Below are 19,070 nucleotides of genomic sequence, written 5' to 3'. Positions count from 1 at the left end.
CTCGCCAATGCGCCATCGCTTGCCAATGCGCCTTTGCCAGCCTACGAGCCATCGCTCGCCAAGACGCGCCTTCGTTTGCTTACTCGCCATCGTTCTCCCGGCCGCCTGCGCTCGCCCTTACGACCACGCGCCCACGTACATGCGCACCCATGTTCGCCCGCGCGCGAACCAACGGTTTTCCATTGCGCGAGCGCCAGCGCGATTCCCGTCAGTGAGCCATCGCTCGCCCACGCACCATCGCTCGCCCACGCACCATCGGTCTCCCGACCGCCAGCGCTCGCCCTTACGACCGCGCTCGCCTTCACCTGCGCGCCCACGCGCAGGCGGATGCGCCCGCGCGCGAACCAACGATTTACCATCGCGTGAGCGCCAGGGCGATTTCGACCGCGATTCCCGTCGGGTTTCCGCAACACGGGCAACCTGGTGAGTCTTCTGGAGCGCGTACTTCCAGATCACGATCTTCACCCCGTAAACGCAGCGCATGGCACGTGCAAGAGCAGGAAGAATCTTCAGAGGGGTCTGGGCAATATTCTTCTCCTTCTTTTCAGACAGGCCCCATCATCTCTACTCCTCAGGATCGTTCGATTCCCTTCCCCCCCGCGGGAGTCGCTGACACTGCGTCTGTCAGCCGTCAGCCGTCAGCAGAGGAGGTACTTCGAGATCATGGGGGAACCTGGTTTAGCCCTTCCTCTCCACCATTCCGTGGAAGGGGCTTACCAGGGAGTTTTTCTCTCGAGAAATTCTCCGCCCGGCAGGTGGCTTTCTCGTCTTCGGAGATCTTAAGCCAGGAGAAAGCCGCAAAGTGTGCCATGCGAGCCACTTCGTGGCTGGTCGTCTGGCTTGGATCTCTGGGCATCCTGTTGCGATCCGAGAGTTTGTCCAAGGAGAGCTCCAGGAAGGCCGTGGAAACTTTCCTCCTCTTGGGCACGAGCACCATCGTTTCCCGGCTCACCAAGTTTCGAACTTGTGGGCAAACTCGATGTTGAAGCATTGAGATGCAGTGACCGAGAGGTTCCTCTCGGAAGTCCCAACCATGGATGTCGGCAAGCTCAGACACTCTTCCACCCTTGGAAAGACCTTGTTTTGAGCCCAAGGAAGGGGAACAGACAGCTGAGAGGTGGAGAAAGTCGAATCACGATTCGCTCCTCCAAAGGCGCTTACATCCAGACCCTACAATCCTCCAGCGCCTCAACAACAGTTTCGTCAGCCTAGGACATCGGAACCGGCCCTGGCAGCTTAGACAAGGTGTCTAAACAGCAGCCCCCTCCTGTCAGAGACAAGAAGGGCGGGAAGTCCTCCTGGGGAGGCAATAATCCTGAGGGAGCGGCTGAGGCCGCAAACGCTAGGATTGGCAACCCCCCTGCATGGTCTCCAGTAGGGGGATGCCTAAGGTTGCGCGCTCAGGTGGCAACAACTCGGGGCCGATTCCTGCACGATCTCCGTGATCAGCCTAGGATATCGCATCCCGTTCTTTATATCTCTACCTCCACTGACAGCAAATCCAGCGTCGCTGAGCTCCTATGCCATGGGTTCGGCAAAGGGGCTAGCCCTTCGGGCATAAATCGAGACCATGCTCTAGAAGTATGCTCTCCAAAAGGTCATCGACGGCTCCCCCCCCCCGGCTTCTTCAGTCTACTCTTTCTTGTAAGAAAGCGTCGGAAGGCTAGAAACCTGTCTCGACCTCTCAGCCCTGAACAAGTTTGTCGAATAAACTTCGTTCAGCGTGGAACGGCAGAGTCAATCAGTCTTGTAGTGAGACCACAAGACTTCATGTGCACACTGGTTCTGAAGGACGAGTACTTCCAGATCCCAATCCATCCGTCTTCCAGGAAGTACTTGAAATTCAGCCTAGACAACAAGTTATACCAGTTCAAGGTGCTGTGTTTCGATCTCCACAGCACCGCAGGTGTCCACCAGAATGTTCACCCTGTTATCTTCATGGCCACACAAGAGCGGCATCCGTCTCCTTCGCTTTCTGGATGACTGGCTAACCCAGGCAGTCTCGGAATCGACCCTTCTTCGACACCGAGACGAGCTTCTGGGACTTTGCCAAGATCTGGGGATCATGGTAATTCTCGAGAAGTCTTCTCTGCTTCCATCTCAACAACTGGTATATCTAGGCATGATATTAGATTCCAATCTCCAAGCCTTCTCATCAGATGACAGGATAGCAAGGCTGAGGAGAGACGCAGAACCTTTCCTCAGACGAGGAGAGCTTCCAGCCTAACATTGGTTACGCCTCCTAGGTCACCTTTCCTCCTTGGCCAGGCTAGTTCCAACGCCCGCCTCAGGATGAGATCCCTGCTTCGGCAGCCTAAGTCCCGGTGGAATCAAGACAACGATTCCCCGGACATTCTGGTTCCTTTTGGTACCTGCGGAACGAATGGACCTGCAGTGGTAGTTGACCTACAGGAACCTTTGCAAGGGAATGGATCTTCTCGTCCTTCCCCCGCATTTGATGCTGTTCTCGGACTCGTCAAAACAAGGGGGGGGGGGCCACGTTCTGAATCAGGCCTATGGTCAGAACCAGAAGGGTACCTCCACATCAATCTGCTAGGAATGAAGGCCGTATTCTGGCCCTTCAACACTTCCAACAGACCCTGGCGAGTCACTCCGTGAACGACAACTCTCTCATCTTGCAGTAGAGATACTGAGATGAACCGAAGTCCACTCAATACCCTATCGGCTCGCTTCATTCCGGACAAAGGAATGTGCTCTCCGACAGTCTGAGCAGGGCCTCACAGATAGAGAGTACCGAGTGGTCTTCGGCCCCCCCTGGTAGCCAACAAGTCCTGACCTTGTGGACCTGTTTGCGACAGCCTTGAATTTTCAAGCTGCCGCTGTACTACTCCCAGTCCCAGACCCCAAGACACTCTGGCAAGATGCCTTCCTACAACAGTGGGACAACATCGACGTCTACATCTTCCCACCGTTCTGTCTGTTGAGAAGGGGCTCAACAAGACCAGACTATCGGTCAACCTGTCGATGACTCTGATAGCTCTGCTGCGGCATCATGCAGAGTGGTTCCCGGAACTTCTGCATCTCCTGACGGAACTCCTGAGAGAGCTTCCCCCACGACATGAGCTACTCAAACAACCACACTGCAACATCTACCACAAGCCGTAGCACCGCTTCGGCTTCACGCCTGGAGACCATCCAGCATCTCCTCACAGAGAGAGGCGTTCCGCAACAAGTTGCTGAGCGGATGATTAGACACCTGCGAAAGTCATCCGCAGGGGTCTACCAGGCGAAGTGAAGAGTCTTCTGTGGTTGGTGTCGTGGGAGAGGTACCTCTCCCCTTGATGCCACTATTCCAGTATAGCGGAGTTATTGTATATCGGCGGGAGGAAATGCACCTTTCTCTCTCGGCGGTGGAAGCCTATCGCTCAGCCTTAAGCCTGGCCTTCAGGCTGAAAGGAATAGACATTTCCTCCTCGCTGGATCTTTCTTCTCTCATACGAAACTACGAACTTACCTGCCCCCAGTCGGAAGTGAGACCTCCTCCATGGAACATGGTTTGGGCTCTTAGGGCTCTTAAGAGATCCCCTTGCGAACCATTACGCCAGGCTTCTGATCGTCACCGGTCTTGGAAGACGGTGCTCCTGCTCACTCTGGCCTCGGCCATGCGTGTCAGCGAACTTCATGGTCTGGTCTCTTGTATGACGTCGCCCATTCAAGAGGATAGGTGGAGGTAACGTTCAGGTTCGTCTCTGAGTTGGTTACTAGACTCAAAATCTGGGAGTCCCGGACCTTCGGTCGACTCCTTCAGGATTTCGAGTCTCCGTTCTGTAACAGATGACCCAGACCTTCTCCTAATATGCCCAGTAAGGAGTCGGAGGGGTTATCTTAAAGAACAGCTGCAGTTCGTCCTCACGTGCAAGCCCTGTTTGGGAGCACAGGGAGGACGGAGAGGAGGGTCATCAAGAATGCCTTTTCAGCCTGGACTCAAAGGGTCATCCATCACGCCCTGAATCCAGATCCTCCTCCGTCACGTCGCCTTAGGGCACACGATGTCAGAGGCATCGCAACGTCCCTGGCCTTCAAGAGAAACTACTCTGTGACGCAGGTGCTACAAGCTGGAGTCTGGAAACGTCTAACGACCTTCACAGCCCACTACCTGCAGGACGTGACCCACAGGAGCCTCGATATGTTTTCTATCGGCCCTGTGGTGGGTACACAACAGCTGGTCTAACCTCAGGCTCCTTAATGGACAGGTAGCAGAAGGTTGAGGGCATTGTTATCCGGTTTTAGTCTGCATGAATGAATGAAGTATGTCTGGCCCTTACTTCTTTCTTCATCCTCCCCTCTCTTGGGGAAAGCAGCATCCTGGGTTCTCTGCATAGCTGACCTCAAACCTCTGCAGGTAAACTATGCTTCCTTGTGTTCCTAGTATTAAGTTAATACTGTCGCGTTCCCCATACCCTGACGAGGTGGTATTGGGAACGTCCTAGCCTAGAATTCCAGCTAAAGGACTTCAAGTCGACTTCCTAGGACAAGTCACACTTCTTCCCTCCACACACAAGCTTATGTAGGCCGCACGTTTCTTGTGTAGCAAGAAACTTGCGAGGTGCAGGGACTCTTTTTCTCGAGTGCTGCTCACTCGGATTCTGAGTAAGCCAAAGCCAGTAAGGCTGGGGACTTTCCACCCTTCCTAAGGGTAAGTCATCCTATGTTAATAGCGTGGTTTGTATTTCGGTTACGGAACAAATGACAAATTCGGAGATAATTTGTATTTTTCCTAACCATACAAACCTTAGCTATTTACACATATTTGCCTGCCAGCCCTGTCCCCCAAGGCAAGTCCTACCTCTAAGTGAAGTGAAGCAGTTCACCGGTGTGTGAGGGGGGGAGGGGTAACTAGCTACCACTCCCCTACCCCCTTGCTAACTAGCGCGAGGGTAATACACCCTCGTTAAATTCTAATGGCTCGTCATTTCAGCTACGCCGAAAGTAAACCCTATGTAAATACTGTAGCTAAGTTTTGTATGGTTAGGAAAAATACAAATTATCTCCGAATTTGTCATTTTACTTGGTTTCTATCACAGTATAAGTAGTTTGTAATTATACAAATATACATCAGTAAGTGTACAGTACCGTACATATGCACATGTGTACACTACGTACTGGACACAGTCCTGTAAGGCTACAGTACAGTATGTAACACTACACTATAGTCACAGAATATATTGTGTCGACATCTGACGACTTCAGTGTAGAGATGTCCTGAAACAGGAGATTGTACACCCCTGGCAGCTCCTGATCAGCACTTCATCTTCGAGGAACTAGCTCTGGCTCTGCTTTCTCAGCCAGCGCTCTTAGCAGATCATCTTAAAGCGCTGCCAGGAGGTTTGCCTCCAGGGGTTGGACTGAAGTACTTCCCATTCCGAGGGAGAGTTTTCCCTCCCAGGTGTTGGGTTGTTTCTCCGTTCTGAGGGAGAACTTCCCTGCATCATCTTCATCACTTCATCGGCTCCGACTGCTCTTGCTGTCTTCATCTAGACTACGTTTCCCTCATGCTGAGTCTCTCTTCCTTCGGGGGCGGAGCATAGTCTTAGGCAAGTCTCTCCTGCGAAGTGATCACCTCTCTTGTTCGCGAGAGCGGCCACTCATAAAGACTCCTGTTCAGAGCATTGCTACTGCTGAATATCAGCTTACTGATCCACTGGCTCCTAGGGGCGTCATCAAATTGCATCATCCCTTCTCCTTAGAAGTACGCCTTTGGATGCCTCTTTGGCTCTTGAGCGACGCAGCCTTCCCCCGCAAAGGAGCCTCCTCTTCCATTGTCTTCTGGCCCTTGACCTTCGCCGTTCCTGGACCTTCTCCTGACGACGCTGCCGCTAGTCCTTGGACTTTGGTCTTGGACTCATCTGTGGATCACTAGGGATCCCCCACTGTTGATGTTCGCCCTTCTAAAGGGCACTTCCCTGTTCCTGCCCTGCCTTCACCGTTCCTGTCACATGATGTTGCAAAACATCCCTCGCTCTCGGGAACGCGCCTTCCTTCTCAGCGTTCCAGACCTTTGGCGGGGCGCCAGCGCTCATCAGTGCACCTGCGCTCACCAATGGCTCATCAGCGCTCTCCAGCACATCAGCGCTTTCCAGCTCTTCAACACTCTCCAGCGCATCAGCACTCCCCAGCGCTTCAGTGCTCTCCAATGTCCCAGTGATCTCCTGTTCACCGGTGTTCTCCAGCGTGTTTTCGCCGTTCTCACTACCAGCGTTTGCAGGCTCGCCAGCTCATCCACGCTCGCCAGCTCATCCACGCTCGCCAGCTCATCCACGCTCGCCAGTTCATCCACGCTTGCCAGCGCATCTGTGCTCACCCGTGCGACTGTGCTCCCCTGCTCTCCTGCGCATCTGCGCTCTCCTACTCGTCAGCGCTCTCCTGCTCGCCAGCGTTCGCCTGCGCGCCTGCATTCACGTGCGTGCCTGCGCTCACTGGCACACCAGAGTTTTACAGCTCGTCAGCACTTGCATGCGCGCCTGCATTTACCTGCGCGCCTGCGTTTACTTGCGTCGTCTTTCTTTGATCATTGACCTCAGTCCGCTGATCTCTGACCAGTCAGTCGTCAGCTCGCTGATCTCTAGCTCGCCGATCACCAGTCCTCTATCGAGCACTGATCATCAATGGCTCACCGATCACCAACTAGCGATCATTTAACCATTCTGCAGTTTCTCAGGGGTCTCCAAGCTTATCGCCAACCTTTACTTCGGCTCACAGTTCGCCGTTCACCAGCAATTCGTCACTCAGGCTCTCTAGTCAACCTCTGCCCATTGATCCCTAGATCGGAAGGCAAACAACACACTTCTCGCTACTCGTCGTTTGCGATCATACTGATCCACTAAAGCGATCGGCAGGGGATCGACAGCTGACTTCAGTGGCTTGTTTACAGGTGACTAATCGCGAGCACTTTCCAACTACACAGTAGCCACGATACCCAGCCGTTGACCATTGGTTAACGTTCGCCAGACTGATGCTGTTCTAAGGAATAGCATCAATCCCGTCAGGGCGCATGGTAGGGTCAAGCGTTGCCTTACCCACTTCTCTCAGTTAAAGGAAGTCTCTCCCAAGGAAGAATCCTTATACAGGGTATCGCGTCTCATCCTTTCCTTCCCGAGTCAAGACCCCAGCGTCAACAAACTCCCGTGTGAAAGGATCCGTAAGGAACTGTCCCTTTGGGCTGATGTCCACACCATGTTGGAGCTCAGACAAGGGGTAAGACCACAGGTCTTCATGTGCACGCTGGACCTAAAGGACACATACTTCCAGGCCCAAACCATCCATCTTCAAGGAAGTATCGGAGGTTCAGTCTAAAAAAAAAAAAAAAATACCTGTTTAGGGCACTGTGCTTTGGTCTTTCCACAGCAATCATCCTGGGCTCACAGGAATCGGCTTCCGTCTCTTCCGTTTTCTGGACGAATGACTGATCCTAGCAGACTCGGTGGCAACCTTGCGTTAGCACTGAAACTTCTCAAGTTTTTTTACCAAGATCTGTTGATCATGGTAAACCTTGGGAAGTCTTCCCTACTTCCCTCTCAGAAGACTGGTATATCTGGGAAGGATTCTAGACACCAATCTCCACAAAAACTTTCTCATCAAAGACAGGATAACGAGGCTTAGAAAGTCCACAAGACCCTTTCTCAAGACGAGAAGAACTCCCAGCCTAGAGTGACTTATGTCTCCCTGGACACCTATCATCCCTGGCCTGTCTAGTTTTAAACTGCCGCCTCAGGATGCGTTCTTTCCAGTGGCGGCTTGCGTCCGATTGAAATCAGGCCTTTGATTTCCCGGACATTCTGATCCCCATGGGACCAGAAGATCCGAAAGTATCTTCACTGAAATCTCCTAAGAGATGAAGGCCAACTTTCTGGTCCTTCAATAGCCTCTTCAGTTCCTGATGGGCCACTTGGTGGTGTGATGAGGGACAACACTGCATAAGGGCTCACATCAACAAGCAAGAAGGAACTTGCTCGCAGCCTCTTCCCATTTAACACTATAATTACTAAGATGGGCCAAAGTCCGCTCAGTACCACTATCAGCCTGCTTCATTCCAAACTAGAGGAATGTACTCATCGACAATCTGTGCACAGCATCTCAGATAAAATGTACTGAATGGTCTTTGGATCACCTTGTAGCCTACCAATTCCTGACTATGTGGGGTTCTCCAACTGTGGATCTGTTCGCAATGCCCCTGAACCTCCGGTATCTAGTGGTCCTAAGTCCTAGACCCCTAGGCTCTCTGGCTATAGGCATACCAACAATGGTGGGTACAACAACGACGTTCATATATCTCCCCCGTTTTGTTTGAAGAGAAGTGTACTCAACAAGGCTAGAACATCGGTCAGCCTCTCAAGGTATCTCATAGCTCCGCTATGGTATTTTGCGAAAAGGTTTCTGAACCTTCTGCAGCTCCTGAGAAAACCTCCAAGAGAACTCCCTCCATGTCACATACAACCACACTTCCACATCTACCATAAGCTATAGCTTCACTATGATTGTACGCCTGGAGACTACCCAGCACCTCCTCTCTCAGAGAGCCTTTTTTTTTGCAATAAGTTGCGAAGAGGTTGTCTGGAATAGGTTGTCTGGATATCTCAGGAATTCCTCTACCTGGCAAAGTATAACATCTTCTGTGGTTGGTGTCATGGGAAAGCCTATCTCTCCACTCGATACCTCTATCCCAGCAATAGCAGAATCGTCGAGTATTTGCAGGAGAAAAGACTCCCCTTTTCAGTTTCGGCAGGTAAAGACGATCACTCAACTTTGAGCCTTGCCTTCAAACTGAAAGGAAGGGACATCCCCTCATCGCTAGATCTTACCTAACTCGTGGGGACTACAAACTTGCCTTTTCCCAATCGGAATTGAGACCTCCCTCTCGGAACATGGTTTGAGTTCTCTGGTATCTAAGGAGACATCTTTATGATCCACTTCACCAGGCAACAAATTTTCACCTGGTTTAGAAGACTGTTTCTACACACTTTGACTGCGGCCAAACGAGTTAAGGTACTTCATGGTCTCTCTTTTGACATTGCCCATTCATGAGAAGGGTGAAAGGCAACGTTCAGTTTTGTCCCTGAGTTTGTTGCCAAGACAGTCTCCAGAGGTGACTAATCCTAGACAACAAGTCTCCACTCGGTAACTGACGATCCAGATCATCTGCTGCTGTACCCAGTGTGAGGTTTGAGGCTCTACACCAAGAGAACGACAACAGCCCACCCTGGTGCCTTCTCTTGTCATCAGCACTAGGAGAAATAAGATGAGGATCACCAAAATATCATCTCTGCTGGATTCTCAGAGTCATCAATTATGCACTGAATCCAGATTCTCCTCCAACACGTCGACCCACGATGTCATGCCCCTGGCTCTTCAAATCAGATTACTCTGTGATGCAGATTCTACAAGTAAGGGTGTGAATGCTCCAGGTGACTTTCACAACCTTTCTCCTGCAAGACGTAACCCACAGGAACTTGATGCGATCTCTATTGGTCCGGTGGTGGCTGCACAACAGCTGGTTGTATACCTCAAGCTCCTTATTGGACAAGTAGCAGAAGGTTGAGGGCATTGTTTCCTGGCTTTAGTCTGCATGAATGAAAAGGAATGACTGGCTCTTTTTCTTTTCTTCATCCTCCCCTCGTACGGGGAAAACAGCAGCCTGGGTTCTCTGCACAAGCTGACCTCAACCACTGCGGGTAAACCATGTTCCCTTGAGTACCTAGTATTGTGTCAATACTGTTACATCCCCATACCCTGGCGAGGTGGTATTGGGAAAATCTTGGTCCAACATTTTTTCCTACAAATTCTCGGAATAACTTTCACCTTGACAGTCACACTGCTTATCTCAAAAAATCATCCTGGGTTCTCTGCACAAGCTGGCCTCAACCACTGCAGGTAAACCATGCTCCTTTATGTACCTAGTATTGGGTCAATACTGTTGCGTCCCCATACCTTAGCGAGGTGGTATTGGGAAAGTCTTGGCTACTCCATTTTTCCGCACAAAGACTCGGAATAACTTTTACCTTGACATTCACACTGCTTATCTCAACACACAGTTTGTGTAGGCCACAGACCTTGCGTAGCAAGGTTTAATGAGGTGTTAGGGACTCCTTATACAGTATTTGGTACCAACATACTCAAGATAAGGAACCCCTGGGTAAAGCCAAAAGCCAGATTGGCAGGGACGTCCACCCTCCCAAATGGTTGAGTCACCCCCTGATAGATAGCGCAGGTTTGTATTCCAGATACAGAACAAATGACAAATTCGGAGATAATTTGGACTTTTCCTAACGATACAAACCTTTAGCTATTTATACTAACTTATCCGCCAACTCTACCCTCCTTGAAATCTTATCTCCAAGCAAAGTGAGGTCAATAATCACAGGTATTTGAGTGGTAGGGGTAGTGAGCTACCCCTTATCCCACGCTAACTAGCTGGATGGGTAGTTAACCCTTGCTAGATTTTAATGGCTCGTCCTTTCAGTGAGAAAGGCTGAAATTAATACCCCTAATAAATAGCTAAAGGTTTGTATCGTTAGGAAAAATACAAATTATCTCCGAATTTGTCATTTTAGCATTTGCTGTGGCATTTCAAAATAAAATATTTAAGCACTTCAAGATGTATGTACAGTATAAACATTTTGTGTGTATATGTAATACAGTATGTTTTTATTTCTATATGTAGGTAATAATGTGAGTAGAAGGAATAAAAGTGTTTAATGATTATTTTGAAATATTTGCAGAACTCGCATGGGCACAAGATACAGGGCTAGTTGATTTCATCCATAGAGCCTTAGACTCCAGCATTGTCAATGCTCCAGAAAATTCAAGCATTGTTGCTTTTGCCATCAAAGTCTTTGGAAGCCTCTTGAGAACCAAAGAAACTTTCAATTATTTTTCAGAGGACAAGGTTTGTCAGTTAGTTTATATTACAGGTCTACTGTATACAAAAGGTTTCTATGAATTTTCTATACTCTTATAAATAAATCCCTTAGATTGTTAACTCTCCAACATGTGTCCATACCCTCAAACCTCTTTTGTACTACTGTACTGTACTTGCATTATTTCGTGTAATTCATCATCTAACTTTTTCAAATATTTGTAAGCTCATTCTCCTTTGACACATTCCACTAATTTTGTTTATATCATTTTAAAGATTGAATATGTGAGCAAACTCCAAATTTTTTATATTTTATTATAGCATTGACTAGTTTCGTCACTCTACAAACCCTCGCTATTTATAGTAGCCAGCTACCCCGCTCACTCACACACCTGGGCTGAGCACTCACTTTGCTCTTGGCTCGGTAGTGTGTGGACGCTGCTGCTTTCTCCCGCCTTAAACTGATAATTAATTCTGCTTTTTTTTTTCTCCTTCCAGAGTGTGTGTTCCTTCCAGGTCGGCCTCATGTCCACCTGTCCTGGTGCCGAAGGCCGCTGCTGCGGTACCTTCATGTTCGCCTTTGAGACAGACCCTCACCTGCTGTGTCCGGCTTGCTGGGCAAACGTGACAGAGACAACACTTTTCCTAAGTGTCGGGAGTGGTCTGCCTCTCAGTGAGAGAGGATTGGGCGCAGGAAGTAAGTGAAATTCTTCTCCTTCAGGGTCTTCATCAAAGTCAAAGAAATCATGGACTTCTTTTTTGACCCCCCGATCTCTTCCCGAATTTGCTCCTCCGCCGGTCCTCTCCGGGGAACGGCCGAGTAGCAGCACAGCCTCACCAACCACCGGTCAACCTTGTGGTTGGAAGGACAGTACCGTTTCCCCCTAGTGATTCGGTTCTGCCCATTCCCCTGGAGAGACCCACAAGGGCCAGTGCAGCTTTACCCTGGTCAAAGGGGTTGAAGAGTGCCAGAAAGAAGGCATTATCGCAGGCCAAAGGCTCCTCTAGCTCCCTCTGAACAGGCTCTTCCTCTAATCTCCTCTTGCTGCCATTCGGGCAGCAGAGGAGGCATGAGATCTTGAATGAACCTCTTCTGGCTTTGCCTCTTGATCACTCCATATAGGCTCTCACCAGGGGCGTTCCCTTTGAGAGATTGACGGGACTCTCAGTCTTGTACTCTGCCTCAGAGATCATCAACCAGGAGAAGGTTGCGAAGTACTGTATGCCATGCAGGCTACTTCAGGGCTAGACCTATAGTTGGGATGGGTGGATCACTTGATCTGGTCTCAGGACTGTGTTTCGTGAGTCCACAGGGAAGTCTATGGAGACCTTCCTATTGTCCGGCACAAGGACAATTGAGTTCCTCCCCCACCAGGTAGTTAACCTGTGGGTAAATACACAACTTTAAACTACTTTAAGAAATAATGGAAACCACTTAAATCTAGAACAAGGTTGACTTAAATAAATCAGAAAATTACGTAACTCTAATACCTTCCTCCCCGAGACCAAAAAAAAAAAATTTGTTTTAAATAACTAAAACATAGAACCTGAAAAGCAGGAACAAAAAATAAAAAAAAATACATGACAAAGGTTACTAGCCTGAAAAGTAAAACTAGATTTAAACAGCAAAGACAAAATATAGTATAAAATAAATAACTTAAAATTAACCAACACCAACAAGTAAAGTGTCTATCCTAACCGAAACTTCACATACCATACAAAACAAATCAACATTAAATTTGGACAATACCTACAAAACTCGCTAAAAATCAAGGAAGGAAACTTGCATAAACACACCTCAACTTATAGTGTACCAAAGACAGTTTTTATACAAACACACTAGAGAAACGAGCAGGGCAGCGTACGAGGGAGGTAAGGCAAACCTATCAAATTCGTGAGAGCGTCAGGGATTTTATTCTCAGACCCCTTAATGTGTTTCATAACCTACTTAAATTCCTGAAGCAAGAGAGCCCAACGCAAGATCCTCTGGTTGGCTCTTTTCATACGCTCAATAAACACAAGCGTATTATGATCCATCCAAATCTCATTGGGGAGAGAAAAATTAGTAACATAAGGTTTGAAATGCATAAGGGTACGGACCAAAGCAAGAGCTTCTTTTTCAATGGTTGAATACCTTCTTTCAGCCGCCAATAACTTCGGCTAAAATAAGATATGGGGTGTACCTCACCATCATCCCTTTGAAAAAGGACACCACCTATACCTACATCACTGGCATCTACTGCTATAATAAACGGTTTCTGAAAATCTGGGGAAGTCAAAATAGGTTTAGAAAGTAAAATGGTTTTAAGCTTATTAAAAGCTTCCTCACACTGATCAGACCAATAATATTTTTTTCCCTTCTCTAAAAGGTTAGTAAGGGGTTGAGCAAGGTCCGAGAAATTTCCCACAAAGCGGCGATAATACCCAGTCATTCCCAGAACTCTTCTCACCTCTCTAATATTACCTGGTTTTTGTAAATTGATAATAGCCTCGAGGTTAGCTTGTTACGGGGCTACCTGACCCAAACCAACCTCGTGACCCAAATAACAACCTTTGCCTTACCAAATTCACATTTTGCTAAATTAATCAACAAACCAGCAGACCTAAGGGCCTCAAATACCTTATGCAATCTCACCATATGTATACTCCAATCATCACTATATACAACCAAGTCATCAATATAAATTTCAGTTCCCTTTAAACCACAAATGACCTTATTCATAGGCCTCTGGAAAGTACACACGACATTTTTCATCCCAAATGGCATAACCTTGCATTCATACAAACCAAGTGGAGTTACGAATGCCGAAATTTCACGGCTCGATCAGATAGCGGAACTTGCCAATAACCCTTCGATAAATCTAGTTTTGTAATAAATTTGGCAGAACCTATCTGGTTGAGGCAGTCATCAATACGTGGCAATGGAAAGGAGTCATTTTTGGTGTGGGCATTAACCTTTCGATAGTCCAAACACATGCGGAACTTCCTGTCAGCTTTTTCAACAAGAACAACAGGGGAACTCCAAGGATTAACTGATGGCTGAATGAGGTCGTGCTCCAACATATATTTAATCTCCTTCTCGACCAAATCCTTCTTTACAGGATTTAACCGATAAGGACTTTGTTTGACAGGGGAGGCACTACCTACATCTACATCATGGCAAAGAAAATTAGTCCTACCAGAAGAGTCCTGGAATAAATCTGGAAAGGAATATATTAAATTAGTCACATCCTCTCTTTGATGAGGATCTAAATGTTTCAGACATCTGAAGAAACCTGATTCATTAAATCATCCGAATCCTGAGGAGGAAATTCTACAGATACCGATACTGGCTTGGTCACAACAGTTAAGGGTTCAACACTTTTACCATGATACGCTTTCAACCTGTTAACATGAAAAATTTTACACTTTCTGTTTGAACCGGGAGATTCAATTTCATAGTTTACCTCGGACAATTTCCTCAAAACTTTCCGCGGACCCTTATATCTAGGCTCAAGAAAATTGTCCGGGTCCATACTCAAAACCAAAACCAATTCTCCTGGTTCAAAAGAACGGGCTTTAGCATTTCTGTCATAATTAGTCTTCATCTTATTTCGAGAATAATTTAAATTATCACGCGCCAACTTCCAAGCAGTAAACATACGTTTTCTCAAATCATCCACAAATTCTCCCACTTTGATATCACCCTTTCGATAGGCCTCTAATGCTTCATAAAAAAATATCCAAAGGGCCACGGACTTTGTGCCCAAAAATTAGTTCGAAGGGAGCTATACCTGTGGAGGCATTGGGATGATTCCTAAGTGCAAAGAGTATGAGCGGAAGTGCTTTGTCCCACTCACTACCATGTTCATAACAATTTTTTTTTCATAATAGATTTTAAAGTGGTGAAACCTCTCTACTACACCTTGACTTTCCGGATGATACGGAACGCTTGTAATGTGCTGAATGGCCAGTTCAGCACATTTACCTCAAAACATTTTACTCGTGAAAATCGGTCTGAATAACACAAGGTAGAACGTACTTGGAAAAGAATTCAATTAATTTTTCAAAAACTACTTTAGAGGTTATTCTTCTCAAAGGGAAAGCTTCGGGAAATCTAGAGGCTCTATCCATAATTGTCAATGTATAAACATAACCAGATTTAGTTTTCGGTAAAGGACCAACCACATCTATTACCAATTCCGAGAACGGCTCTCCGATGGCAGGAATAGGATTCAAAGGAGCCTTTGGAATAATTTGATTTGGTTTTCCCATTACCTGACAAATCTCACACTCTTTCACAAAACGTTTTACAGATGATTTCATCCCAGGCCACCCAAAATATCTAGCCAATTTACAGAAAGTTTTCCATACCCCAAAATGACCTGGAAGGAAATTATCGTGAGCGAGACTTATTACTGATACACGGAACTGAGAAGGGACCACAATTTGTTCGATCCGAGAAATCTTGCTCAGATCATCAGTCGAAGGTCTACTAAATCTGTACAATAAATTATTAATTAAACCAAACCGAGGCTTAGTCAGATCATTGATATCACCTAACTCAAAATTAAATTCAGTTTTCTGGGCCTCAATGAAAGCTGAACGATCCCAATCAGGTTTCAGAGCATTAATAATAATATGATTGTCAGTACTATCTACTTACCCAGGTCTTTCTACATCTTCTTCTAAACTACTAAGTAATAATTCATCATTATTATTTGATTCAGCAGCTCTGGCTGTGGCACGGGTTGTTACAGAAACTGGATGGGCATGAACTGACAAAATAGGAAATAATTCACGACCTTCACTATTGAGCATATCGTTTCCCAAAATACCGTCAATACCAGGGATGGGGAGATTATCGACAACGCCCAACTCGGTAACTTTATCATATCCAGGAAAAGACGACCTAACATCCACCAACGGAGCAGAAACAACCGTATTCGGGAACCCTCCTAGAACAACATAATTACCTGAAAACTCTCTTAAACCATTCAAAGATTTACTCAACACCAGAGACCGAGCGAAGCTAGTGTCTCTCAAAAACTTCACATTGATAGTTCCAGATTTAAGGATTATTTTACCTGGCCAGACATATTTATCAAAATTGTCATAAATTCTTATTGCTAGGGGATGGATTATCATTACAATCTACACTACTGCTAACTACTGTAGTTTTTTCAACCTTATCACTAGAGTCAGACCTGGTTGGATATTAATGAAATTGGATTCTGACCACTTCTCTCCAAATACATCCTACGGGCATTGCATTGGTTCTGGAAATGACCTGGTTTGTTGCACCAGAAACAGGTTCTTTTATGTCCAGAACCTTGGTTATTATACCTGTTATTGTTATTGTTATTATTGCTTGAAATAGGCATACCCCTGTTAACAAAAATACGTGGAGGAGGAGGCCCTCCAGAGATTCCAACATTCCTGTTACCTGAAAAAGAATGGTCATTATCCTTAGAAATATTAGAAACAGACGATGAGGGTTCTACTCTATTTCCATTATTGACTACATGAGAAGAGGGATTATTTGTACCTTGATAACTAAAATTACCCGTTCCAGAACGATGAATCAAAACATATTCATTTGCCAATTGGGTGGCATTACTCAATTTTACAACCTTTACCTCCTCGAGATGAACTCTTAATTCCATACTACACGCTTTCTCGAATTCTTCAATGAGCAACAATTCTCTCAACGCAGCAAAAGACACTACCTGACGACTCTTTAGCCAGTCGTCGAATTGTTCTTCCTTGATCCTGGCAAATTCAACAAAGGACTGAGAAGGGTGTTTGTTATCATTTCTAAATTTTAAACGATAAGCCTCAGGTACCAAATCATAGGCTTTAAGAACCAGTGCTTTGACCTTCTGATAGTCCTGAGCAATTCCTTCCTCCAAGGCATTGTACACCAGGATTGCCTTGCCCACCAACCTGCCTTGTATCAATACAGTCCACATTTTCGAGGGCCAAGACAATCGAGTGGCAACTCGTTCAAATGCCTTGAAGAATTCAGGGATGTTCTTCTCGTCAAACACTGGCACCAACTTTAGTGCTGCACCCAAATTAAATTTGTCATTATAATTATTCTTGGGGGGAACTGATCATGTTGGTCCCCTGCAACCTAGCCATCTGTAAATAAAAATTTGCTTCCTCCAACTCGTGACACCTTGCCCTCTCGTTCTCCTCAAACTCCAATTTCCTTAATTCAATTCTTTTACAAATTAATTTATATTCCATTTCCTCCTTGGAATCTCCCACAGCATGAATAGGAGCCAATGGGTTTGTTGACACATTAGCTTTGGGTAATTTGGAGGGACCTTCAAAAATAATACCTGTGCGGAGAGGATCATCAAATAAAGTTAAACCCGCTCTCATACTCACTTTTTCATCCTCTGAATCTGCCTCAAATACACTACCTTCAACCTCACTGCCCTCTTTACTTTCGCCAACCAGATTTTCGGCCTCGGCTAAATCATGTGAAATCCTATCACTAACAGCAATTAATAACTCTCTCTTAGTGCCCGCAGGCTTCAGCAGAACACCTAACCATTGAGCACAAGAAACTAAATGTTTTCTACTCAACACGGACAAATGCTTGATACAGTCAACCAACCCCAAAAATTCGGCCGAATCAAAAACAAACTCCTCCATTATAGCAAAACTTAATGTACGGGGAGAAAGGCAAAACTACAAAATAAGTATTGATGAGTCCACCCCAGAGTCGCTCCACAGACCAAAACACTGAGTATCCCTGTGAAGATCCTGTCACGGTCGCCAATTTGTTATGAACTCCAGATGTTATAGGTTCGTTTTATGGTTCTTTTATTAATTAGAGTGATCTCCACAGTAAATAAAAATTCTCAGGGCGAATTGGTCAGCGGAAACGAAAACAAAAGGGAAAACTCAACAATATTTATTTACAAAGAAAAAAAAACACAACAATTTAAGTCAACCTTAAAAAAAAAGGAGGATGAAAATTAATCCTCAAACTAATCCCGTACTATTCTTACAAGCTAATGAAGCTAAACCCTAAACAGAAACAAGAAAAAAGAACGAACGCAGTAATAACACTCATATTAAACAACATATAATAACTAACTGGCCAGATCAACAACAAAACCCATCTACCTATTACTATAAGAAAAGGAAGGAAGATGGAGGAAAAAAAGTGAGAAAACACTTAAAATCCTTCCTAAGAAATACAGACTAAATTCCACAAGGTAACCGATATATATATACATATACAAAAAAGGAATGAATAAATACACATACATATACACAAAAGAAAAAAAATTAAAGAGTTTCTCACACTAGTCAGGTGACACAATATTACAAAAAAAAAAAAAAAAAACCTCCAAAATCACCTCTCCCACAGGAAGGCCATGGTCCAACACATCACTATTAAGACATCCAGTAGGGTAGGAGACCTCCACAGGTACCGGGAGTCCCAAAGTGGTCCTGCTCGACAAGAAAACCAAAGTTATTCTCCTACCTAGAGTATGACTCCCTACGAGCCTCCTGACAAGTCAAATTGCTCACTCTGCAGCTGAAGAAAATACGTCCAGCAAGACGTTCAGAACACGTACAAATTTTCCTTGAAGTATTAAGAAGGAAAAGATGCTCCACATCTCAGGGGAAGGTTCTCACTAAGGTGGCCAAAAGTGACGGAGTTGCAGGTGACAAGGTCACCAGCAGAGACGACGTGGTCACACAAAGTGGCGAGGACAAAGGGTCACACAAAGTCGCAGGTGACTAAGGTCCACCTACTAAGAACAGCTTCACAAACAAAAATATAGCCAGCTGCTGAAGTGACCAAAAGCAATGTCAGGCCCGATCTGCCGGAGACCGATCATCGTCCTCCAAACGTTACTTCATAGGCGTCATGCCGCACTCAATAAAAAATACACGATCGTTAACAAGATAGTTCAAACAATTTAATTGAGCGGGGAGGAGGCGAGAAACAACAACAAAACAAAATTACACAACTTTAAACTACTTTAAGAAATAATGGAAACAACTTAAATCTAGAACAAAGTTGACTTAAATCAGAAAATTGTTACTCTAATAATATATATATATATATATATATATATATATATATATATATATATATATATATATATATATATATATATATATATATATATATATATATATATATATATATATATATATATATATATATATATATATATATATATAT

At 45.7% G+C, this 19,070-nt stretch overlaps 1 protein-coding gene across 1 annotated transcript in view; it reads left to right on the top strand.

Annotated features, from left to right (window-relative positions):
- The window catches only part of LOC137653989 (BRCA1-associated ATM activator 1), a 379,147-nt gene that overhangs the window by 20,339 nt on the left and 339,738 nt on the right, over positions 1 to 19,070 (top strand). The window contains exon 2 of the mRNA XM_068387628.1: positions 10,737 to 10,903. Coding sequence (XP_068243729.1) covers positions 10,737 to 10,903 — 167 coding nt within the window. The remainder of the gene's footprint in view (positions 1 to 10,736; positions 10,904 to 19,070) is intronic.

Source organism: Palaemon carinicauda, chromosome 1 (genome assembly GCF_036898095.1).
Source record: "Palaemon carinicauda isolate YSFRI2023 chromosome 1, ASM3689809v2, whole genome shotgun sequence".
In the NCBI taxonomy this organism is placed as follows: Eukaryota; Metazoa; Arthropoda; class Malacostraca; order Decapoda; family Palaemonidae; genus Palaemon; species Palaemon carinicauda.
This window is presented reverse-complemented; position numbering and strand designations above follow the sequence as displayed.